General features: G+C 34.4%; 2 protein-coding genes across 2 annotated transcripts in view; one reads left to right on the forward strand and one right to left on the reverse strand.

The window, feature by feature from the left end:
* Positions 1 to 1291, forward strand: LOC120633960 (myb-like protein X). The gene is made up of 3 exons (XM_039904396.1): positions 1 to 52; positions 321 to 447; positions 639 to 1291. Exons 2-3 carry the CDS (start codon positions 417 to 419, stop codon positions 1289 to 1291), a joined length of 684 nt encoding a protein of 227 aa, XP_039760330.1. The 5' UTR covers positions 1 to 52; positions 321 to 416.
* A 16043-nt stretch (positions 1292 to 17334) lies between these two features.
* LOC120633898 (neuronal PAS domain-containing protein 4A-like) overlaps positions 17335 to 26848 on the reverse strand; it is a 29974-nt gene continuing 20460 nt past the window's right edge. The window contains exons 8-11 of the mRNA XM_039904290.1: positions 23832 to 23982; positions 23233 to 23532; positions 19525 to 19673; positions 17335 to 17888 (exon numbers count right to left, since the gene is read on the reverse strand). Of these exons, the coding sequence (XP_039760224.1) occupies positions 17698 to 17888; positions 19525 to 19673; positions 23233 to 23532; positions 23832 to 23982 (791 nt within the window). The 3' untranslated portion in view covers positions 17335 to 17697. The remainder of the gene's footprint in view (positions 17889 to 19524; positions 19674 to 23232; positions 23533 to 23831; positions 23983 to 26848) is intronic.

Below are 26848 nucleotides of genomic sequence, written 5' to 3' on the forward strand. Positions count from 1 at the left end.
TCTAGGTATTGCTTTTCTTGTGAGCATTTCAGACATAACTTATGCCTCAAATGTGAGTTAATTTTTTTTATAAATAGACTGTCCTGTCCTGTACTGTTATGTAGTACGGTCGGTTTTTAAAAATCCGACCGTATTGCATGTTGATTGCATCTTTTTTCGTGCATACTTTTTGGTACGTTATTTTTAGTGAGTAGTTTCTGGTTGCGATTGTTATTGGAAGTAAAGGTGGGATGGGATACAATTAATGTGTTTGCCGTATAATAAATATAAAGTAAGCCAGTAATTTTAGTATTATCAGTTTCAACACAATCAAATTTCAGAAATGCTATCGCGCTAGGATATGTATTCATGATTCTAATGAGAAATGTGGACGAGATGCAAAAGGCAAAGTTCGGAGGTTCTTGGACTCCTGTGATATGAAAGAATATAACTGTTTAAGAAACACTGGTAAGTGTTTGTTTTGTTTAATTTGTTTTGTCTAAGAACTGAGAGAGAATTTTAAATTACTTTTGTCAAATAAAACTATCCGTATTGAAGAGAAATCTAATCTTTCATTTAGGAAATACATGTAATTTAATCAATATTATATTGACCACTAAAAAATTAAAAATTAAACATAACTAAATTTTGATTTTCAGATTACGTAAAAACAGACCCCACAAATTGTCGAAAATTAGCTTCAATTGATAAGAAACGCTTAGGTAATAATAATGAAAACAGTAAGAATAAAATTAATCTTAATAAAGGCAGTAATAATGATGATGTTGGAGCAGACGAGACAAGTGATGTGGAAACAGCCAATGCAGAAGGTAAAGATGAGAAGGCAAATAAAGAGAATAGATCAAATAAAGCTAGTGAAGAATATGAGGATAGTAAGCCGGGCATTCTTGGTGAAGCAAGCACATTAGATGACCTTGATGGAGCAGATGATGATACAGGTAATGATGATATAGAAGAAATAAAAAGTAAAGAGGATAAAAGCTTAGCAGATGAAATGCACAAGAATGATAGAGCTACTAAAGAATATGACGCTGAACTGGCAAGTAATGATGTAGAAATGGAAGGCGAAAGCATGGTAAATGAAAAAGATGACGAAAATAAGGAGAATGAAGAAAGAACCACTACGGTTTACAAATTAATCGGTGTTGATGAAGATAGCCAAACAGACAGAGCAAGTCAAATTGAAAAAGATAATAGTGTATACCAAGAAAATGAAGCAATCGAAAAAGAAAATAAAGAAAAATCACAGAAATTATTAGGAGAACAAATAAGTACAAATGAGTCAGATTAACATGCACGAAATAATCGTTTTATAGCATAAAAATGAGGATGTTTTCTATATCAAAGTAACTCAGATAAATGGAGAAAAACAAATTTAAATAAAATTATAAACGCCTAAACATTATTTTTTACTTCACTATCACAATATGTAAAAGATGTTAGGCATGTAGACGATTGAATGTTAAGGTGTCTGGAGCTTACTAATGTTGTATGAACGGTGAAACTGATTTAAATTGGCACATTATATAAGCGCTAGATGAACACGTATTATTCTTTATAGCTTAGGAAAACTATTTAGTCCAGCGGGAAACTTAATCAAAGTCGTGGACATACAGTTATACCTATGGATACATATTGGCTGGATACAATCAGCCAGTCTGCTATCCAAGCCATCCAAGCTAGAGCCTAGACCTATAGATGTTCTAACCAATAATTGTACGAGTATATATAGAATATTAAACTCCATCAAATTGTTTTTTTTTTGTTTACATGAAAGAGTTATGCCGATGTTTTGGTTCCTTAGATTGATATATGTATATAGAAAGAATACGCGATGACAACCATAACATCAGATAAAATTATATTTAGGAAATTATGGGGTCCAAAAGTTTAAAATTGAAGTGTATTTCAAATTATAATAATTCCGTTAATCGAGAAATTGTCATTATTTTATTAGGAATCCCATATGGCCTTGAATAAATGGTTACAGTACTAAATATTATCCTAATAGATAGCTACATCTACTGGCAGACAAATAATAGAACCAGATAAAGCTGCAGTCATCAATGAGTACTGGTGTTGGAGAACGAAGTACTGTCAAAGAACAGGAGGAGTGGTCTGCGGTAGAGATCGACGCCTCAACAAACGACAGAAGTTCAATAACTCATGTGATTTGTATAACCATAACTGTGATGAAGGCCACGGTGAGTTGCAAACTGTAGAACAACTATCCAGAGATCATAACGCTTAATATATTTTAATCCCGACCACCACACATAGCTTTAGTGGTTGAGATTGTTCTCACAGAGTACTACCGCTATGCTTATTTCTTAGGCCAAGCAGCATTACTGTATTCCGGTCTGAAAGGCATGATTATATGCGTATTTACAGGCACAGCTCAGGTTGCCACAGGTTGATTGATATCATATCAGTATTGCTAAGCCTTAAATGGGGGTTTGCTGCTGTCCGCTGAGGAGTTCTGTCCTCTATCTCCAACCACATTCATCAGATCTACACAAAGTTTGGGCAAAATTGAACACATATTATAACCTCTATAGTACAAAAAATATTATTTAAATCGGTTATAATTTGTTGGAGTTATGGTGTAAAATCGTCAAACACTTTCATCCCCTCTCCCAAAGGATAAGAGCTTAATGTCGGGATAAAAAGTATTCTATATTACTAATAACACTTCCAAGAATATGTTTACAAAGTTTCATGAGGATCGGTTAAGTAGTTTTTGCGTGAAAGCGTAACAAACAAACTTACATTGCCATTTATAATATTAGTAGGGATAATATAAGTAAGGAATATAATCATAAGTATGCAACATCATGCAGATCTTGCAAAATTTCACACATGTCTTAACGCATGATTGAGCATTCTCAAAGAAATGCTTAGCAAAAGGTTTTTGTAAAGTCAACACATCTTAAAGGTGCTTTTCGGAAGATCAGTAACGTATTTTTTCGTAAAACAACTCTCCAGAAGGAAAGTTGTATATGTACTTACGGCGTTACGGGTTGTACAATTTGAATAAAGTCAGTTACGGTTTGTGATTATGACATCGCGCTTGACGAACTTGCGATATATGTGACCTTAATCCGCATCACTGGAGTTACGTTAGCTTGTTACATCGGACGTAACTTCGGAATACAACGTGTAAATGATAACCGAAATAATACTTCACAGGCTTTAGACAGACTTTATTGAGACTTATCTGTGAAACCGAAAACCTAATCGTTTTTGAGTAAACCACTGCCATAGTTTTAGCTGAAAGAAGTCAACTCCTGTCACTTTATTACGTAAGAGTTGCGTAGCGTAGGTACTATGCGCGTGTTGGTCTTTTATTTTCAATAAGGTTGCCATAAAAAAACACTTAGAATGTTTTAAATTTGTTTGTGTCAGAAAATAAATATGCTTCAACATTATTTCGTAATTCGGTTACACGTTGTCGAGTTATCTTATCATGACGTTTGGTCGAATTTATAAAATTGCATGTTTTCTCTTACGCTGATACGACGTCTGTGTATTTGGAAACTTACACAGGCTTACGCTGATGCTATGAATCAGTGAGCTTAGAAATAAATAGTGATATATTTAAACAACGCTATGAATGCGTATCCCGGACTCTAAAAGAAAGCGTGTTAATCTTCTATTAGAAGGTCACATATAACCTAATTTATAACATTAATAAATATGTAAGTATATAATGTCTGGCTTGTAACAACAATGTTTGAAAATTAAATAAAAAATTGTGAATTGACCTTATGATATACTTTTTAATGATACAACCATTTATTATTAGGGCAAATTAATAACTCGACGAAATTCCATCTCGAATTGTCAGAAAAAGCATAATTTTAATGACCAAACTCTAGGTATGAGATCTTATGAGATGAAATACAAAAGAAATAAATTTAATAGAAATGTTTCCTTTCCAGATTTCACCGTTACCGATATAAAGTTCTGCGGAGGATATTAAATTCCTTGAGCGTGAAATTAGTTTATGACTTTATGTTTATGCATTAAATAAAGCATTTAGCATTTAATGTTCATGTTGATTTTTTTTCATTTTATTGTATAGTGTTTTTTTTAATAGTCACAGAATTACAAAAATACAGAACCCTCTTTCAGCCGCTATTGCATGCAGTGCATTGTGTCGAAAAACAGTGAAAACGACCCGCGCACGTCTCACTTCACACCCGCTTAATGGTGCTAGCTCACAAACTTTTCCATTTTCCCCATTTTATGGTGAACGTTTGGGTCATTAGAGGTAAAATAATTACTGTCAACTGCTAAATGGAGTGAAGTGACTAACCGCCTATTTGAAAAACACTACTAAAGTAGAGGGGTTTTTATGCTTCAATATTAGTTGTACACACGGTTTTCTGTATGTTCTTGATTCTGTGGTTCAAGTTATGTTCTATCATAAAAGGATAAACTCTTTATATGCCCTCAAACTTTCTTCAGCGATTCTACACAACATACAAAGATCATTAAATTGTATTTATTAATATTATTTCGAAAAAATTTATACAGATATTAAAAGCTAAATAGACTTAACTAAGATTGTGCACCCACCCAGTTACTCCCACCCGTTACTGGGATTAAATTGCTAAACTAGATCCTAGATGTAATAATCTGAAGATAAAGCTCTAACGCCATCTATGGGAAACGACTCGTATTAAATACACACAGAATTTTTTAAGTGAGTGAGATGGTTGTACAACTTGATAGCATTTTGTTCACTGTGTCTTCCCTAGATGTCGCTGTAGCTTTGTTACAATAATATGTTGCTACTAAACTGTTAAATTAATATTAATATAGTTTATTAATTTAATGAAAAAATAGGCATTATTGGCGTATTGACCTTTGCCACTAGTCCTGTGTGCTAAGTGCGAGATTTTTTATCTATTCGATCGCGTAAATGTAAACTATGATTTGTATGGTGTCGAAAAAGCGCCATCTAGGGACTAGAGACGGGATCTTGCACTCAGCACACTGATAAAAATAAGCTATCGTGCACTCACGGAATTCTCTCCGCTGTTATATGGAAATGGGCAGAAAATGTAGCTAGCTGGCTGCGTTGATAATAGTCGTTATACAAAATAAGTCTTTATTTTGTATAACGACTTTTACCGAGGTGGTAGATAGGGGTAGAGATCTCTTCTAGTGTATAGATCTATATAAATTATAAATTTCATCAATAATTATTTTGACGGCCGATTGGCGCAGTGGGCAGCGACCCTGCTTGCTGAGCCAAGGCCGTGGGTTCGATTACCACAACTGGACAATGTGTGTGATGAACATGAATGTTTTTCAGTGTCTGGGTGTTTATCTAAATATTATAAGTATTTATGTATATTATTCATATAATTATTCATCAGTGATCTTAGTATCCATAACACAAGCAATGCTTACTTTGGGGCTAGATGGCGATGTGTGTATTGTCGTAGTATATTTATTTATTTATTTATTAATTTTAAAGTCAACATCGAGGTCACTGTTTCGGTGCGAGCGTAGAGGATACCTTGCCGAAGATCTGTTTGGTGTAGAATATAAAGATTGAAGAAATGAAGATGATGAAGCGGGCCTACGTTTTTGGGGCATGGCATAACAATCGGTATCTTCGCGACTTTGTATTAAAACGCAAAATCACTTGGCGGCACTTCTTTTACGTTAGGGTGGTATCTAAGCGCGGCTGATTTCCTCCAGATCAGACCAGACCAGACCTAATTTTAGACCAGAGTCTAACATTGTCCCTGACGGGTATCGAACCCGGTGCTCACTAATAAGACCAAAGCTCTTGCCACTGCACCAGGGACGTCGACAAATACTTATTCTATACTAAATGATTTTAATTGAATATCCGATCCATAATTAATAATTTTGATAATAAAAATAAATAAATAAATAATAAATAAATATACTATGACAATACACACATCGTCATCTAGCCCCAAAGTAAGCTTAGCTTGTGTTATGGGTACTAAGACGACTGATGAATATTTTTATGAATAATATACATAAATACTTAGAATATATATAAACACCCAGACACTGAAAAATATTCACGCTCATCACACAAACATTTTCCAGTTGTGGGAATCGAACCCACGGCCTTGGACTCAGAAAGCAGGGTCGCTGCAAACTGCGCCAATCGGCCGTTGGCCGTCAATGTCCATCCGTCCGTTTTCATTTCTCACAATGTAGGCTGTGATCACAAATGGAAAGCCGAAATATCCGTTATCGTCACTTTTAACGAACCCGAAAGGAACATCGATAGAATCGGCGCACCGTTAACATCCCTTTGTGTTTAAATCGGTATCATTTTTTAAAGAACCGATTTAAATTCAGCCGCGGTGCCCGGCACGTGTTAAAAGAGCGTGCGTATGAAGCGATTAGAAAGGGTAAAAACAAAGAATAATTTCATTTACCGATTATAAATTCAGGGTGTTAGCTTGAGTCGTGTGTAAGCGGCGCACACGTGGCAAGGGACATGAAAATCGTGCGTTTTATGAAACGAGTAGAGACGCGTATGATAAAGATCGATAAAACATTATAAAGATTAGAAACAATAAAACAATCATTTTTTTACAAGCTTGCTTTCCCCTTATGTCTTTTCGGTTTCTAACCAAAAAGAGTACCTAGTGTTTTATAAATTTATTTGAATTATAAAGTACTATAATTACTACTAGATAAGTCGATATACTATCCTAAATTCTTTATCTGAAATGGTTAAACTATAAGGATAATCTAATAGGTATAGTTAAAGACCACCATCCACCACCACCACCTCTATTATGACCAGTTAGGGGTTTTAACCAGGGTAGGCATAAAGCAGAAAGATCGCATAAAATTGAAAAAATCTCCTTTTTTGAAATTTTTGGGTTAGGCAGTGCATTTGTGCATCTATAAAGTGCACGCCACTGATTATGACAATGGTTAAATAATAAAATTAGAATTTAGGGATGATATTGTAGTCAAACGAACATCGTAATTCACACCGTGCACGGACCAAGCAGTTGTTAAGTAGAAAAACCATCGCATTGTAACCTGAGGTGTAGGCGTCAACCATGTGAACACGCCGGCAACCTCGCCCTTCAGACCGGAACACAACATAACTGCTTGGAGGCAGAAATAAGCATAGCGGTACTTCCCCGGAGCTGTGTCAGATAAAATCTCTCCTACGATACACACGATACGATCTCCTGATTAGGATATGAGAAAAGTAGTTTGTATTTCCATTTTTTTAAGTTAATTCAAGTTTTTATTATTCATATATTTACAAACAAAAATAACCTAAACGAATCTACCTACCTAGGTACAAAAATAAAAATAGAATCTACAACGTCTTCGAAACCAGAGCAGTGAGGCATAGTGCCTAAAATGTTGGCAGTGTTGCCCCTTTACATGGCCAAACTAATTCTTGGGCCACGATTAATGCCAGCTGTAGGATAGCCGGTAGAATCGTTAGCACTTTTTGACAATTCTCACAAAGTCTCTACTCCAAAAGGCACAAAAATGAGACTGCTCTCGAGGTATTTATATTTGCGCCTCTTAGCCTGCTCGACATCATTGACGAGGTCGTCTGGATGTGCGATATAGCTATAGCTTCCCATTTTACGAAAACATACCTAATTTTTTTATGACTGTATATTAGCAAAGTATCGATAACATTCCGGCAATCTCTAAATTGGTAGTGTAGTCGTGCGCAACCCTGTCAATTGTTTTCGATATCAGTCCATTTCGATTAACACGATTATAAGAATCAGCTTTGACGGTAGTGCGCTTATTATGCGGGGGGCATCGCTATGAACCCGACATGCATTATTGCGGTCTTATTATAATAATTATGATCTTCTTTTGTGTGTTTTCGGCTATATTTTGTAGTACGTGCTACTTTAACACTCTGTTATCAGGTGGATTGTATACAACGGTTTACCGTTTTTCAATGCACGATTATATTATAAACCGTTCGTGCTCGGAGAGACGTTGGACGTTGGCGCTCCCAAAGTGCTAGAATGGAGACACATGGCGACCCGCACCGGTAAACGCAGCGTTGGTTGACCCAGAGCGTAGAAGACAGACATCATCAAGCTGCTGGCAGCCGAAACAGCCGCCCGGGACCGTTGATTTTGGAACTTTCAACAAAAATGTTATGGTCTTATACCCATCCGACCATTTCATTTACCGTTTGGAAAATCTTGGGTTATGTGGGATTCGTACTCATTAAAACCCCCTCGGTGGCTACTCTCGGCACGTTTTTGGAGACTCCAGGATCTTCTAGGAACACACCGGTGCATCCCTTGTGCAACGCCCAATGGCTCATTCCGGGAGAAACGGTCTCCCGACCTCGTATGCCTAGCTTTTGGGCACGGCAACAAGTTGCCGTCGTCCCGGGGGTCAACGGAGGTACAAGAGGGTGAGGGCCAAATCCCTTTTTCTACTAGCTCTCGACCCCCTAGGTTTCCCCTCGTACGGGACTATTGCATTGACTGTTCGGGACGCTGTTCACCGCCACTTTGGCGTCTTAGTCTCCGAGCAGAGTCGGCTCGCTCTCGAACCGGCTCAGTAGCCTCGTTCTTGATCATAACTAATTCCCAGACCTATTATTTTGTATTTAAATTGCGTAATTAATATTATAAATGAATGTGAAATTTTTTTTTTTATTTTTAACGAAATTTTTTTTATAAGTACCTACTGTCTTATAAATGCTACGTATTACACTACACACTCTTTACACTCTTTACACACACGTAGTACGCTCTCTTTTATGGCTGTAAAACTGGGGTTCTGGAAAGGAAGGAACCCCTCAAAAGTTGATTATATAGAGGGGTTCTAAAGATAATTTAGGACAGATTCACAACAAACAGCCTCTCGTGTGTACTGAGGAAACATAGTTTTGTTTGAATACATGCAAAGAGGAGCACAAAAGTGAATCCGCATTGAAGCAGCTTATGCTTCTAAGCTCTCAATTGAAACCAATGGAATAGTAATTATAAATTTGATGATGATATATCGTAGTATCATATGTGATCATCAAATAAGTATATTATCCCTACTAATACCCATATATTAATAAGTGTACCTACAATGATATTTCATATTTATAACGCTCCTATTTGTTGAGTTAGTATATATTGTTGTTTAAATAAGTCAGCTATTTATTCGATTTGATTAGGTAGGCATTAAGCAACTTTTTTGAGATGAATAGATTAAATATATCTGATTTCAGAGCGGGTAAATAAAGAACATCAAGTTATTGGTTCAAACAATTTTTCAGCATTTTTAAAAACATAACATTCTAAATTTAAACAGTTTGACGTGACTGACTGGTTGCGTAGACATGAGTATTTTAGTATGGAGGGTAGAGGTAAGGAGAGTCATCTTATATGGGAGAAAAGTTGAAAAAGTGTCTAGTGTATGCGCTAAATAACAGTTCAAAAATCCTCCACAATGGCGCTGGTGGATGCACAGTGTATGGTATGAATGTAGCAATCGTAGATGAATTGAAGTATGCCGAGTTAAAAAATTTAATGTCATTATCGACTAAAGTAGTTAATTATTGAGAATTTCAACAACTTACGTTGTACAAAATATTGTGGTAAATATAACCTTACTTCCTTGTATCTCCATACTTCCTTGTTTATTTTTCAAGCCTACTCTAACAATATTTTTATTTGGCGCTTCTTTTAAGAGTTACCCTGATGCAAATGTGGCGCCATCCTAATTTAATACATTTTGACGACACTTTTTCATATACACAGATGACTCTCCTTACGTCTACCCTCCATAGTTTTGCTGCTTGCAGCTTGTCACAGAATATAAAATATACCAACATGAAATAGAGTACAATACATTATTTTCAAGTTAAGTTGGCAGCCCAACTTTGACAGTAAAAATAGGGCATGCTATTACGAGTAGAAGTCTATACAGTACAAACAATTGATTATTAAGTAAATGCCACAATTTATTACTTCATAGGCGTTGTTGATGTCTATATATGATTTATTACCATTCGATTAATAAGTAATTATGCATACAAGGAACATAAACAGGAAATCATAAACCCTACGGCGAAACGCATAAAGAAAAATAGACAAAACTAATTGTTTTCTATAAATATAATAATTACTTATTATATTTAAATTAATCGCTTATTATATTTAAATTTCTTGTTTGCAGAAGCGCCGGGATTTATTCAGTGAAAGATTTTATCGCAAACAGTTTTAAATTAATCGGCGGAGGTGGACAGAATTTTAACTAATACAATATTTATTTTCCTCCTTCTTTCTTTTGTATATTGTCTATGCTCGTGCCACGGAGAGTGATATTTAAACTAGAAGAACGCTAGAGTGTTATTACTTATTTTACCAACATGTGATAATAATCTTTAAATTCCACGTTAAATATTTCATTCATTAATTTCACTTATATATGTTACGCGTGTTTATTTGCACTTAAACCTAAAGCGAAGGTTTCTAGCGCCTTTAAAAGTTTAAGAGCTCGTAAAACGTAACGCATCCGAGTCGGAAGGCAAAAATGATGACAAAGTGAAGTGTCAGATAAAAACGCATTAGAATGCGCTTTACAGCATAACCCGACGCACCGATAAATATTCATGGAAATATGCACGCATCCTGGATTCCCTTTATAGAGGAAAATAAGAACGCGGACAGATTATTGCCTATTATGACTTGAGTACCTAAGACCTAAGTTAGTACATTCTTATGAACACGAATGTTTTTCAGTATCTGGGTGTTTATCTGTATTTTATAAGTATTTATGTATATTATTCATAAAAATATTCATCACTCATCTTAGTCATCTAACACAAGCTACGCTTACTTTGGGACTAGAGGGCGATGTTATTATGTCGTAGTCTATTTATTTATATTTATACTAGCTGTTGCCCATGACTTCGTCTGCGTTTGATTTTGTTTTTTGATGTGGCATTCAATTTAGTTGTAGTTCTAAAAAAAGTATTCAGTATCGCTCATGCTTAAACGAGGGGTTTGCTGTTGTCCGCTGAGGAGTTCTGTCCTCTATCTCCAACCACATTCATCAGATCTACATAAAGTTTGGGCAAAATTGAACACATATAATAACCTCTGTAGTACAAAAATAATTATTAAAATCGGTTATAGTTTGTCGGAGTTATGGTGTAAAATCGTGAACCACTTTCATCCCCTCTCCCAAAGGAACCGATCTTAATGTCGGGATAAAAAGTATCCTATATTACTTCTAACACGTTTAAAAATATGTGTACAAAGTTTCATGAGGATCGGTTATGTAGTTTTTGCGTGAAAGCGTAACAAACAAACTTACATTGACATTTATAATATTAGTAGGGATAGCGATAGGGATTTATTTATAACTGACGGACTAACCCACCTGATGCTAAGTTGAAACCATCTTCTGTGAACAGACCAACACTTTGCAGGGCATGTCAGGGACACGTCCTGCAACGTGCCGCCCTGTGTGTATCAACCTCAAGCGTAGGTGTTAAGCCTCATGTGTCTGTAATTACAACGCCACCCACGCCCTTCAGACTGGAACACAGCATTGCAATAATGCTACTAAGCGGCAGAAATAAGCATGGTGTTAGTACTCCCCCGGACGAACTGTCACAAAAAGATACTACTACTACTAGATATACGCAGAGATTTTTAAGAAGTTCAAGCGGTAAAATATTATGTTTATACGTGATGTCATAATTTTGAATTCGGCGTTTCACCTGTCATGGCGGTTGTTTTGATTAAGCAGTTTTATTTATTGTAAATAAACAGCAATCTCACTTAGAATATAAATAAAAATACGTAAATACATGAATCGTATGTCATTAGATAAATACAATATGTTAGCGATTTTTGGTTACTGTCATCACGTCTGTTGCCTGAGAATTATTTTAGTGGGCTGTATAATAAAAAAGAACTGCCAAGTTTCTCTTGTGGTTAGCATATTCGACAATAATAAAGTCCTGGGTTCGGGCCAAAACAACTTTTTAGGTTTTTACTAAGAAATTACCAGTCATTATGATAGCTAAAAGAGCGGCGATATAGCCTTGTGGGTGTTCAATTTCGATGGAGCTGAGATCGATTCGCTTCACGCACAAACTACCAAACGCACAGCTCATACTTAAAACAGAACTAGACGGATTAGTCCAAAATTAGGCATCATTATTATCAAGCCCACTTCAGGACTCGTTTATCCTCTAAGAATAAAAAGGGGCTAGCCCGTAGACCCCTACGCTGGTCAAGTGTGAATTTTGAGAACATTATGGAGAACTTTAAGGTTTCCTCACATGTTTTGTGCGTTCACCGTTAAAGCAAACTGAAGTCTAAACCATATCGCTACCTCCGCTTAGTGTGGTATATATGATATAGGATCGTGATAAAACAATTGGTAGGTATTAAAATTACAACGACAAATACAATTTTACTACATTCGCCTCCGATTTAATAAATAAGTTGCATTTAAATTTAAAAAAAACGACTAACGGAACTTAACTATTCTACTATTCTACAACTGCTTTTTTTCATAGTATTATGAGACTCACCTCATAGAAAGATGCAAATCATAGTGATGTCAGAGAACAGACTACATAAATAGTAGGTAATTTGAATGGCAAATTTAAAATTCGAACAGTAGACCGCGCGTAAACTAAAACACAGATGCAAATCATATTTGTTTCAATCCGTCCACGTATATGATGGCCTAGATAAATAATATGAATAAATTAAGCACCTCGCAGTTTTCCCACGAACTCCCATCAGGGCAAAGTATAATTTATTAATTTGTTTTCTGTTAACGAGCATTAGTGATGCGAGCCTATGTGATGCTTCTCAAACATGTGGACGGTGTTATGCAATAGGCAGCATTTGACATATGCATCATTTTTAAAATATATATATTTTTCTCATAGGGAAAAGGCAAAGGTATATCACCGTACAGCCATGTCTGCAGTGTTTAATATTCTCATTTTATTGTAAGGCATAAAGTCATGTATGTAGTCCTAAATATTTATATCAACTTTCATAACAGTTAGGAATAAAACCATGTCTTCAGAATAAATATAAGTAAAATATTCTAAGTATAATAATATTTCCTTATTCGGGTAATTCAAATGTATTCAATTGTTGATGCGTGGGATAATCTTCAGTGGTTTACAAATCTCTGATAATTTGTCGATTAAAAGTAAACGTTCCATATTAAATTTAGGACAAAAAATATTATGATTTAAGGTTTGTTAAAATCTTTATTACAGAATGAGCACAACGGGGAGGAGACAATACCCATTCTGCTAAGATGAGTGTTAAAACGATATGTCGGAGTCTTAATCGTAATTTAAACTATATATACAGCTGTTTGCCTTGTTATTACATCCTACACTTTCTTAGTGTACTTATTGGGATCGGAAGAGCAAGTGCTCTTTGTCATCGATACGTATTTCACGTCAAAGTTATATTTTCGGTTAATTTTATACAGGGTTAGCGGTCGCCCTCGTTTATTACAGTTTGTTACAAATCCCGTGGGGATCATCGGCTTTCCTAGGAAAAATGTAACCTGTGCTACTCTCCGTCTTTTCAACTAACTCTATGCCAATAGTCTATTTGATTCTTACTTAAGTTCACGTGTTACGCAAAGACAAACAAACACACATTCGCTTAGGAATGTGTGGAATTATTGTAGAGGTAAAGCAAATCAACTTGGAATTTAATATTAAAAACTTTTGATACCCGAATTCTTAAACTTGTGCAAATATAAGTTTTTATTGCACCAAAATTCACGTTTCTAGGTCACTTAGAATTATTAGTATGCAAAGTATTTTTATTGTGTAAAACCATATTTAGGTTTGTAATAGTATTTACTTTAAAAGGTATATATTGCTTCAAATTAAGTAGTGTTTAATCTTTACTTTATATCGTCTTCCATATATAACTGCGGCAGTCATTATAGATTCTACAAATGCACATGTTCACGCGATCTGGCATCCATATCGGAATATACCACGGCCAATGAGTAGTGTATATCCCTGGAGAGACAGAATCAATGGACACCCTCATAGATTGTTATTTATAATTTTTTTATTTGTGTCTTTAAAAGTTAGCTCATTTGATAATGGTAGACCTAATGTCAGCAAAACATCATGCTATTTAGGTGTCTAAGTTATCTGGTTATACATCTTAATGGTACTGGCTGGTAATTCTTTATACTTTATAAATACATACAGTACAAAATGCATTTAAAATATGGTTTTAAAGTTTTTGGTGATTATAGAGGGTTTGGTGTTAATTTTGTTTTCGAATTAGTTTCGCACTAATTCTGTACCCCATTATAGTTAATCCAGTAACCAAAGGATCACGTAGCTTTGTGGACATCAATAATTCATCGTGGCTGCAGTCAGGTGGACAGGCTTGCAATAATAATGCCTAAGCTAGCTTTAGCACTTAGAAACCACAAAGTACAAGAGAGAAGCGTATTTAAAATAATTATTTTACAATTTTACACTCGTTTTCTAGTTTATTTCAAATCACGCAAGAACCATTTGTTTTCTCGAGCCAAAAAGTTTTATCTCCGGGATGTAAACTGGCTCTATGCAAAATTTCGTCAAGGTTGATAGATATGTTAATCCTATATTCTTCAAAACAAAATTCAACGGCCAAAGTCTTGGGCTTTTCATCAATAGCCTATGGAAGTCGACTGCTGGGCTATAGACATCTCTTAATAGGAGGGTTTTCCCATAATATAGATGAAAAATAAACACCCAGGCGAAAACATTCGTGTTCATCACACAAAAAAAAACCCAGTCGTGGGAATCGAACCCACAGCCTTGGACAGAGGAAGCTGGGTCGCCGCCCACTCGGCCGTCAAGTTATATTCACAATGAGCCATTTTCGTAAGTAATTGTATCGCTTTATACTTGGACCACTTCAAAGCCGGTAAGGCTTTTATCAATTTGACTGTTGTAGCGCCACCATTATAAAATGACCCATACACAGTTCCTATACATACATATTTTCTAGCACTGTGCGAAATTTCACCATAGTCCATGGGGTTTTCTTAGAATGGATGTTTGTTAAGCGCTTTACATCTATTAGGAAGTGCGATACTGCCGTTAATGTAAATTGAACGCATTTAAAGCGATTCGCAAAACTTATGCAAATGTATTAATTGACTGAATTAATCACACCTAGATTACAAACTAAGTAATTCAAATTAAACTTCAAAAATGTTTTATTCATCTTGAAGTTATCACAGGCACATATATCATGTGACCACAGATGTTAGGTGATGGTAATTACTATATTCGTTAATTTAAAACTAAAGCTAGGAGGGTACCAAACACGCCCTAGTCTTAGCAGAGCCCACCAAAAAAAATTGCCAGGTTTTTCTTTTGTTATCACCATCTCACAGTCAAATTAATATTTAGCTATGAAGTTAGAGCGATAAATACACAAGCTTCTTTACCATGCAATCTTTAATATTATAATAGGATTTTTCTATAAGCTTAGGTTATTTATAAACTTTCACTTTGAACTTCTCACACACGAGACACATCTCAAGGATTTCATCTGGTAATTTGTTATAAATTAATGAAAGTTGTATCTTTAAATGAATTACTAATTTTATGAAGCCTGGTAAACTGAACTACAAGTTTATTCTTACTTCTAATATTAATCTGTTAGAGAGCTTCTTTAAATATATCTGTTAGAGACTCTCTGGGGCCCATTTTATATATTGCACGAACATCCCTCTTCTGCAGTATATCAGAATCAATATCAGCAGCATTACCCCATAATAATATGACGTAGGACATAATCCTGTAAAAGTAACTAAAATACACAAAAATGTTTCTCGAAGAAGATTTGTAACTTAACTTTAATAGTTAAAACGAGAGATGTGTATCTAAATATTAAGTTAGCTATTTAAATAATAAAGTTGGTGGCTTGGTTCTGATGAAATCTTGCATTTTTCAAACTTTCCGCAAGTCCGTCATTATTTTGTTGATTTTTTGTGATGAAGAATCGTTCATGATGGTTTAAAATTCAGATGTTGAGACTTGACGGCCGACTGGCGCAGTGGGCGACGACCGTGCTTTCTGAGTCAAAGGCCGTGGGTACGATTCCCACAACTGGAAAGTGTTGTTGTGATGAACATGAATACTTTTCAGTGTCTGGGTGTTTATCCGTATATTATAAGAATTTATGTCATTGTATATATTATTCATAAAAATATTCATCAGTCATTTAAGAACATAACACAAGCTATTCTTATTTTGGGGCTAGATGGCGATGTGTGTATTGTCGTAGTATATTTATTTATTTATTTGTTCGTCTGTCAATCTATTACTAGCTATTGGAATATATTCATAAATACATCTATCAGAATTACATAAAACAACGGTTTTCAATACTTTCTTACTCATGGATTGGTTTGCATGACTTGGCGCTAAGCAAACTGCATTGAAACTACATACACCGACTTAAACAACAATTACGTTAAGCAAGATTTGTGGAAAAATCATAGTTTTGTGGTTTAGTTATCTGAAGGACTGGACTGACAGCAAGGGTCGTTTCACATTTTCTTGATCGTGTTATTTCCAGTTTCCCTGTGTTTTTATGTTGTCTACAATAAAAGTTTATTTTACACAGAACAATTTTCATAACTCTGTAAGACTTGAGGAATATGCTCAGAAAAAATTTAAGATTGTCGCTTTGTTAAAATTTGACTGATACTTACATAACGCGTTATAACTTTAATTAGATTCTTGTAAGAAGACGCTTATCTCCCCAAGTTTTCTTTAAGAATAACCTTCCTAAATTGAATCTTGGACTAGGCAAGTTATCTAACTTACAAGAACTTTATAACTGCTTTGTGCACTTTAGATTGCATTTTGACTTTGTAAAATCTTTACTGAAAATTATTTTCAGTTATGAAAGCAATTTAAAGTGCAACTCACGGGTGAACTATACAACACAGGGTGAATAGTAAAAGAAGTTATTTTTTTTTTGAGATTTAAAAACCATTTATTTCTTTTCTACTTATTTATTTACACAAAATTATCTTATCTATAAGTAATTAAATATTTACAAAAATATACTATTAAACAATTCCTTTGGAATGCAATGAAAAATATTTGGACGGAGTCATTTTCCATTTTCTTACAAACAATAGTACCTTTTAATTTAATATTTATCTAGTCTTACACTAAAATACTGATAAACTCGTCAATATCAAATTGAGCTTCCATACATTATAATTTAAAGTTACCGTTGTTTATTGCATACAAAAATATACAAATAAGAAAGGAAGACCGATTACATATCATGATTATTAATATTAATTATGTTTTATATATTTCTTAACTCATGTGGAGGTTTATTTCTCAAGATGCTGATAAGGCTCAAAGCATAAAATGAAATTTGGCATAAAGATAGAATATAATTTTCAATTCTGAAATTTGTTGTAATTCTGGCGAAAAAATAAATAATTTAATAATTTTACCGTTTAATAAATTACAATCACAATAATCGTGATCGTAATTGTGACTTTTGTTTGCTTTCATCTATGATTTCAATCCTCCAAGTGCCACTTAACATAAAATATTGCAATTCAATTAAATTGTTTGCTCGGTATTGCATAAAGCCTTTTAAATGCTTAGTGATGTACAAATTTGTCATTAGCTTATAATTACGTGACCATAGCTCTTTCAGCAGGCATTGGTATCATGTTGTAGGGGGTGAACCTCTGGGTGTAGTCGGTGATTTTGAGGGTGTCTGACCAGGGTGGGCTGGGGTTCCATCGGTCCATGCCATCAGTACCTTCTATGCTCAAAGGGCCTGGTGCTAGACGCATCCTTTTAGCGGGTGGGTATTCGATACCTGGGAAGAAAGGTTATTTTAGTCGTACTTTAATTATTGTGTAGAACAGTTCTTGCCCGCGTTCTTCGTCCGCTTTTATCACGTCTTATAAAAAATCCCGTGGGAAGCATTTAGTTTTTCTGAGATAAAAATTAGTTTATGTTACTCTCCGTCCTTTTAACTAGCTCTCTGCCAAAAACCAAGTTGATTGGTGGCTTAGTTTGATCATAAAGGTAGGACAAACAAACAAAGGTACTTTCGCATTTATATTAGTAGTAATGTTAAGGAATTAGTACACTCTGCATGTATTATGTTACTTCTCAAACCGTTCTATCCAATAGCTACATTTACATCATCGTCTCATCCGCTTTGCTGAATGATTTCTTGTAGGGAGTCGATTGGTCAGAAACTTATATATTACTAGCTGATCTCAGCGCCATCTGTCGGGCTGATTTGTGAATCTGAACCATCCAGGGTGCCACCCCAACGCATACCGGAAAATTCATTCAAATCGGTCCAGCCGTCTAGGAGGAGTTCAGTGACTTGCACACGCACACAAGAAATATATATATAATAAATATATATATAAAGATGTACTTTAGAATCTGTAGAGATTACTTATTATTTTGGTTTTTTTTTTTAATTTTATTGAGGCAACGAAAAATTAAAATATAAGTGGGAATTGAAATGCACATAGCAAACGTACAGTTATATAATAATAATTATCTATATATATATAAAAGAAAGTTGTCTTAGTTACACCATTTATAACTCAAGAACGGCTGGACAAATTTTTATGATATTTTTTTTTTGGATTCCTCTTAGGCCGGAATAGGATAACAAGTATTAAAATAAAACATATATAAAAAAAAAACCGCGGTACGAAGTTCGCCGGGACAGCTAGTAATAAATAAATATACTACGACGATGTACATCGCCATCTAGTCCCAAAGTAAGCGTAGCTTGTGTTATGAGTACTAAGATAACTGATGAATAATTTTATGAATAATATACATAAATACTTATAATAGGTATACATATAAACACGCAGACACTGAAACACATTAATGTTCATCACACAAACGTTTTCCAGTTGTGGGAATCGAACCCACGGCCTTGGACTCAGAAAGCAGCGTCGCTGCCCACTGCGCCAATCGGCCGTCAAATAGGTCAATTATAGGTAGCGATTTTTTTTTATGGTCATTGGGATCGAAGATTGTTCTATTTTTTTTTTTTTGGATGTTGCTTCTACATTGTGCAGAGTCTAAGTCCAGGATCCATCTCCCATTTTTGCACGTGATTACTATCAAGCTAATTTTCCGTGAGTAGCTTTATTTTGATGAGACGCCCAATAATTTCCAGTACGAAACTCTCGATTGTGGTAGCTAACAGAAGTAGCAATGATAAAATATGTTGATTTGATGATTCTCAAATATTTATTACTAACTGAATTTTTTTTTTATTAAATCTCAAGACAATTATCTAAATTATTCGAAAAATTATTTGTCCTACAAATTCTCTGGTTTGATCAAAGAGTCCCCTCTTTCCAATATGTATCGATAACGAGGTCATCATAAATGATTACTAACCAGCTGATTTTTTTAATAGGTCGCGTTTTAGATTCTAACGGACTGAAATAGTATTGTAGTATTGTTACCTTCGATATTTGTACTGATGCATGGTTCCTGTGCATTATAATGTGAGTGCGGATGCTGCTCGTAGTATTCTCTTTTGCCGTGCATGGGATACATATACATGTTGCTGTTGATGACTATGTCCGGCGGTGCGTCATAATGCAATGGAGATCTGAAACAATAATATTTATTTATACTCATTATTTGTACACAGTGGCATGCACTTCATACATTCACAAAAGCACTGCATACCCAAATTATTTTATATAAGTCATATTGGAGGTGAAAATTTCAATTAAATAAAGAAAATTAAAAAAATAAAATTAAAGGATGATTGTAGTCAAATGCAAGCTTAATTTACACAAAAAATCTTTCATAAGCATTGACTTATTCGACTACTGTGTTGCAGGATTGTTGAATACAATAAATGGCACCGACTTATTGGTGCTAAATCGTAAATAGAACACCAAGTGAGAACACGAGATAACCTTGCATTGTTACATATATAGTTGTTATTTTATACATTTTCCTAATTAAAAAATGAGAGATAGTTCGTTCATAGTCCGTAGTAGTGGGTATTCTAAGAGATAGCTTTGTTTACTTTGTCGGTGGAATTAGGGTAAAATATTTGTTTGCAGAACCTTATTCATTGATTTATATCGATGTTTACAGACAATTTATTTGAAAAGCCACAACGTTCACACAATAAACGACATCTTAAGTGTATTACTAATAAAAAAACAAACAAACAGACAAGGTCACTCGGTACAATTTGTACACGTCATGTCACATGGGAATATAAATAAGAAAATCATCACCCTGTCCGTCCGTCTGTCCATCCGCGTAATTTGACACCTTTCATTACCATATTTATTGTAAAGTCGCAATCAAAATAATTTTTGTTACAAAACTGTATGAACTCTATTAAGAGAGCGTAAAGTTCAATATTGGATGGCTCGTAGGAAAATGTTTATTACGCTTGGACTCTGTAAGGGTTGCCAGCAATCAACTTAAAAACATAGGACAAGAAGGAGAAAAATATTTAGGATGTAAACGAAATACGACGCTTTTTGTTGTGATATTCAAAACGTACTAACTGAATTATGAAGACCAGCTTTTCCAGAGACGTACAGAGAGAGACTTTTTGAGAGAGAATGGTACAATTTTACGTCAAAAACTGAGTTTAATAAAAAAAAATTGGGTTTCTTGGTCCGTGTGTGTATGAACCTACACTTAGAGAAAATGTTAAAGTTTTCTTAATGTATATAAAAAAAATTATCCCATCAGTTCGGTGCATTTTAAAAATATTAGTAATTCCTCTTTGATTGTAAAGGGTAGGGAAAAGGTTTTATTGAATTTTTCTATTGCGTGAAATATTTAAGAATTGAAACTAAATCCTAATTAAAATATAATAAATATACTACGATAATACACACATCGCCATCTAGCCCCAAAGTAAGCGAAGCTTGTGGTTTGGGTGCTAAGAAAGCTGATAAATATTTTTATGAATATAATACACATAAATACTTATATACAGCTAAACACCCAGACACTGAAAAACATCCATGTTCATCACACAAACACTTTCCACTTGTGGGAATCGAAGCCACAGCTTTGAACTCAGAATGCAGGGCCGCTACTCACTGCGCCAACCGGCTGTCAAAAATTTTACAATGATAATTTTGCGTTAATAATGCAAAAGTATTAGAATCAGCCACTAAGCGAAACGAGGGCCATCAACTCAGTTTTGACAGATGTTTATGTTGTAATTGTTTGATTTTTAATATAGTTACTGAAGTAAGTGTAATTTTAAATAATAAATAATAATTATTATAAATAAATATTACTGCTTATTATGCAAAGAATGGATCCTTCATATTTTTTATCATTGTGGTTACATAAAGCAGAACGACAGAATGAACATCCTGTACGATGACGGCCAGCCGCATGTATATTACGCGCGCTAACAATAAGAAGAAGAACCGGAAGAACGACCGCCTTTTTTGGTTCCGCGATTCATGAACGAACTACCTTCAACGTTGATCCAAAATGTAAATATTAAAATATTAAGTTTAAACTCAAAGATTACTTTTTAGCTAAGTTAGTTGGCTGACACTTTTATATCTAGCATAATTTATATTCATTTATTTTGATACTTACTACTATTAAAAATTAAATTTTACACGCTTACTTAGTTACTATCGTTCTACAATGTAGCAGAATGTTTTTCCCACAGCTGGTTTTTTTTTTCTTCTATTTAACACCTACGGTAATCATCGCAGATAGGATCAACCTCTACGGTTTTTTCGGTGCTTCTATACTAACCATTTTAATGTGATTGTTTTATTTCATAAATAAAAAAAAATAAAAATCGTATTAAAAAATAGGATGATGGCCAACCCTGGTCTTGAACAAATATGAGAAGTCGAGAAGAAAAAGGTCGTAAGTAAAGATTGTTGATTCATTTCAGTGCTAGTTTTGATGGACGGTTCGAACTTGACCCTAAAACTCCATTATATCAAAATGTTGTTACCTAGTCTTTATTTGGTCGAAGAGTAGGTAAAGTTTGTTTCCGTATTAGGATCTTAAGTTAACTGTTAATCTTAGGTCGCATACAAAAGATAATATTTTGACTCGAAGGACCAACTTTGTACAGTTCATTGACCGTATACGAATACATTTTTGTTTGTTAATACATTTAAAATATTATACCAAATGTGTATGCAAATTCAAGATTATGATAGTAAATAATAATTTTGGGCGAACAGGGTATTTTTTTTCAGGGCACTTTAGTGAACCAGTAATGTATTTATGACGATGATGTTACTACCATTCATAGGAATATATTACAAATTGATACAATAAAATCTTCAGAGCCAGCATACGAGAAAGTTATGTCTACCAATTATATCGTCTATTTCTATAAAAACAAGATGAATTTTTAAACACAAAAAAAACCAACTTCGATAAAAACTTTTAACTTAATATCCCTACTAATATTATAAATGTGCATGTAAGTTTGTTTGTTACGCTTTCACAAGAAAACTACTGAACCGATTTTCATGAAACTTTTGTACATATTCTTGGAGGTATTAGAAATAACATAGCGTACTTTTCATAGAAAAAATAAATAAATACGTAAGATAAAAAAATCTTTGTGAAAAAATCTTGAAATCTCATATGACTATAAGTGTAGACTATGAAGCAGTACGCTGCCTCCCAAAATTACGCGGGCGAAGCCGCAGGGCACATCTAGTACTAAATAAATATACTACCACAATACACACATCGCCTTCTAGCCCCAAAGTAAGCTTAGCTTGTGTTATGGGTACTAAGATGACTGATGAATATTTTATGAATAATAAACATAAATACTTAGAATATACATATAAACACCCAGACTCTGAAAAATATTCACGCTCATCACACAAACATTTTCCAGTAGTGGGAATCGAACCCACGGCCTTGGACTCAGAAAGCAGGGTCGCTGCAAACTGCGCCAATCGGCTGTCAACTAACTGAAATGTAAATATATTTTTGTATAAATCAAGCATGAATATTGTGTGCTCGCGAAAAGTTTGCAACCAAAAAATTGCTAACTTTGATAGAAAATGTTGGTGTATCCCGATTAACTAATTGTCTGCGTGACCTAAAACCTTCTTTTTATGAGAGAGATCTTTGCCTAGGCTTGGGACATTAATAGACTGAGGATTATCAGGTGAGCATCTTACCTTTCCTCACTTATCGTAGACTGCGGCGAATGCGTAGAGTAATCAACTGGACCCCTATCTGTATAGACCCTTTCACATCCATACTCATCAGTTTTATGTACATAAGGCGTCATATGATAACCAGCGTATTCGACCTCTGGGTTTTCAACATATTGGTACTCTTGGTAGGGGTCAGAGTAAGATGGTTCTCTCCTGAAGAACTTTTGACACCTAGGGTCCAGCATGCCGCAAGGTTGGTTCTGATACCCGTAGTATTGGTACAACCATGAGTTCGCGAGCATTATTGATGCTTCTTCTTCACTGTTAGATCAAACAAAAAAAAATTGTATAAAGAAAGGTACATCTTCAGAAGATGTTGACTTTACAATGAAATGTATTAAAGTCATTTCTTATTCAATGTACATAAATCAGTTCACGTAATATAGTTATGAATATTCTACATCAACTTCGGCTCTTTACACTTTACAGTCTTTTGCTATAGCTATTTTGAACAGGGTGGTAATAAGGAAACTGTTGCTTTCCAGTAGACCGTAAAGTGGAGATATAAGGCATTTTAGAAAATCCACATCTAGGAGAACAAAGTTAAATATGTTTCTCACCTTAAAACTTGGTTAGTAGCTACAATAAACTGCCGAGGAGTGTCCGCAGCGTCTTTCACTTGTAACACCATATGCACCCATAGGAACTGACCACTTCGCTGCTGTAACTTTACTAGAAGTATACAGCATTTATCTTGGTCTGATTGCGTAACTGTAACAAAACACTTTTATTAACACAGTTGCTCAAAACGTGGTACTTTTTGAATTACAGTTTATACTTTTCCTTTCATTTTTAATTAGATGTCCCACTCACATCCAACCAAAGTGTTTGTATACAATTATTTTGAATGACCTAAAAAGCAATCTTATTAAGTCATTCAAAATAATTTTTGGATGGCCGTTGGCATTTTATTTCGTTAATGTTATAAAAAAAATCGTTAGATACAAGAGCGGAACGATGTTATAAATAAAAAAAGAGGTACGTGCTTGACCAACATTTCACTTGAAGGAAAAGGGGTGTGTAAAGAAAGGATAAGATTGCCTAGAAATTGAAATGCCTATTCATTATGGTTTTATAGGCTCTTAGAATAACACAAATCTGAATCGAATTTTAAAACCTTGCGTATGAGAGAGGAAACGTAAATGGCTTTGTGTAAGTTAGTAGGAATTTTATGACGTGTGATGATAAACTTGTGAAAGAGGCAAACTTTCTGAAATATATCCTGTAAAACATCAAAAAGCTGGCTACCTTACGATATTAATAAAGACTTTGGAGTTTAGCCAAAAGTGGTAAATCGAAGAATCTCTCTCGACGTTTAGGAAATACCTTATTGCATAGAATATAAAATTGGGTCTCGCTGCAGCTATATCTGATTACTACCTTGCATATAATAATTTGTTGAATGCAAAAGTGTATTTATGCCAATTGTATTGTGTCATGCTATTTATTTCGTTTTCACTGATAGTTTTAAAAACCTCGACGAATTTGGCATGGTATTTATAGTCGCATTTTACTATAATCTAGATAGAGCACAACTAACACTATTTAATTAAAGAAAAAATAAGCGGCCTAGTGCGAGTCGGACTCACGCAGGAAGAGTTCCGTACGTTTAAAAAATCATGTCTGTTGTAAAAGAAACCTCATATTCATATCTTACTACATTTAATAGTTCTAGTATCTAATTACAACATGGCACATTTAAACTCAAACATCAATCTATCTAAACTTATATCCCACTGTTAATTAACAACAAAAAGATAACTTCTTCAATCTTCCTTTGACATTTCTGTCTGTACTCTATTTTTCCCGCCATTTTATATGACCTTTCTCTTTGATCTGGGTTCCTGTCATTTTGAATTTCTACCCAAACTTCGACCAGTCTGAACGAAGATACCTTTTTATCTTTAACCAAATGTATATACAAAGGCAGATTTGCTAACATTTGTTTGGGAGGTCCCTTAAATATTTTGGTAAAGTTTGTTATAGTGGCAACAGAAATACATCATAAAATTGTGAAAATTTCAACTGCCTTACTATCATGGTTCATAAGCTACAGCCTTTGGGTAAAGAACGCTAAAAATAAGTTCTATATACTTTGCACTTTCTTTATGAACATAACACAATGGCTTAACATAAGATATTATGATTTATTATTCGATACGTTACCTAGTATAGTTATTATACTGTATAGATAGTTATACTACAAGCAGAGTGTCAATTTAATATACAAATCATGTATGCTTACATTGCATAACAAGAATTATATTTGCATTACCACGTTGGATTTCTTATTAATTGTGTTGTGGTTGTAATCGAAGAATGCACACGTATTTAATGTTTACTAAATCGCATGATTAAGATGCAAACACATGCCTTTCTTAATCAATAATTAGTTTCAGCTTCTCACTAGATTTTCTACGAAACCATCATCATATTACAACCTGTGGCGTGCATAGAGGGTATACACAGGGTATGCAGATGATATAAAATAAAGAAAATCTACAGTAAGAGCTACTTATAAAAAAAAACTTAAGGATAGGCATTGTAAGAGTTATAAAAAGCCTACCCTTAAGCATTTATAACTGGTACTGGAGATTTTTTTCATTTTATATCTGCATACCCTGTGTATACCCTCTATGCACGCCACTGATTACAACCAATTGATATGTAATAAATACCCTATTGGCACAAGCCTTCTCTCACTACTAGGTACAGAGGGTTCAAGAGCATATATAATAAATAAATAAATAAAATAATAAATAAATATACCCACCATGCTGCTAACATTTGGGTTGACAGGCTTTAACGATTATTATATAAAAACTGAGGCCGGCGATGATGTAACGTGCTCTCCGAGTTTATGGACACCACCTACCAATTTCGAGCTACGAGCTGAGTATTTTTTGTAAGCATCACCGAATGCCAGTTTTTGGCTTACCAATTGACTGACGAGGCAGTAAAATTCCGTCTCTACTATTGGTAGATGCGTTATGACCATCGTCATCATAATCTCGACTAGAGGTCGTCCACTGCTGGAAATAGGTCTTTTTTGGGATTTGCACTCGCTACGGGTCTACGGTATGGTATGTGTGTCAATAGCACACCACACAAAACACAAAATATAGGGACAAACAATCCGCCTTAGATGGCATGCAGAAAATATATATGTTCGTACACTAATTCCTACTTAGTATATTAATACTATCCTAAGTCAATCCACATTATTAAAATAAGATTAAAATTTAAGACTGATATCAAAATTACAAATATCTAATCAATTATTTTTCATGTCAAATTATAATCACTGTAAATGTCAAACCTATAATATTTTGTCTGTTAAATATTCTTGGATGGTATAATAACATTTCCCAATGTAGTATTAAACATTCAAAATTGAGTTTGTTGGTTTGTCTTTATTTCACGTAACAACAGAGTACTAAATTTAAGTCTAATTAATGAGTTGTTTTTTGTCGTGTGCTTACGTTGTGTTTAATACATTAAAATTATCATTATCATTATAGTAAGCCTATTAATAGCTCACTACAGGGCACGGGTCTCCTCCAACAATGAGAAGTGG

The sequence above is a fragment of the Pararge aegeria genome, chromosome 22, assembly GCF_905163445.1.
Source record: "Pararge aegeria chromosome 22, ilParAegt1.1, whole genome shotgun sequence".
Taxonomy (NCBI): domain Eukaryota; kingdom Metazoa; phylum Arthropoda; class Insecta; order Lepidoptera; family Nymphalidae; genus Pararge; species Pararge aegeria.

Coding starts and splice junctions, on each gene's coding strand:
- LOC120633960 (XM_039904396.1), top strand. CDS start 417: ATGAAAGAATATAACTGTTTAAGAAACACTG. Junction 448..638: donor TAACTGTTTAAGAAACACTG/GTAAGTGTTTGT, acceptor TTTGATTTTCAG/ATTACGTAAAAACAGACCCC.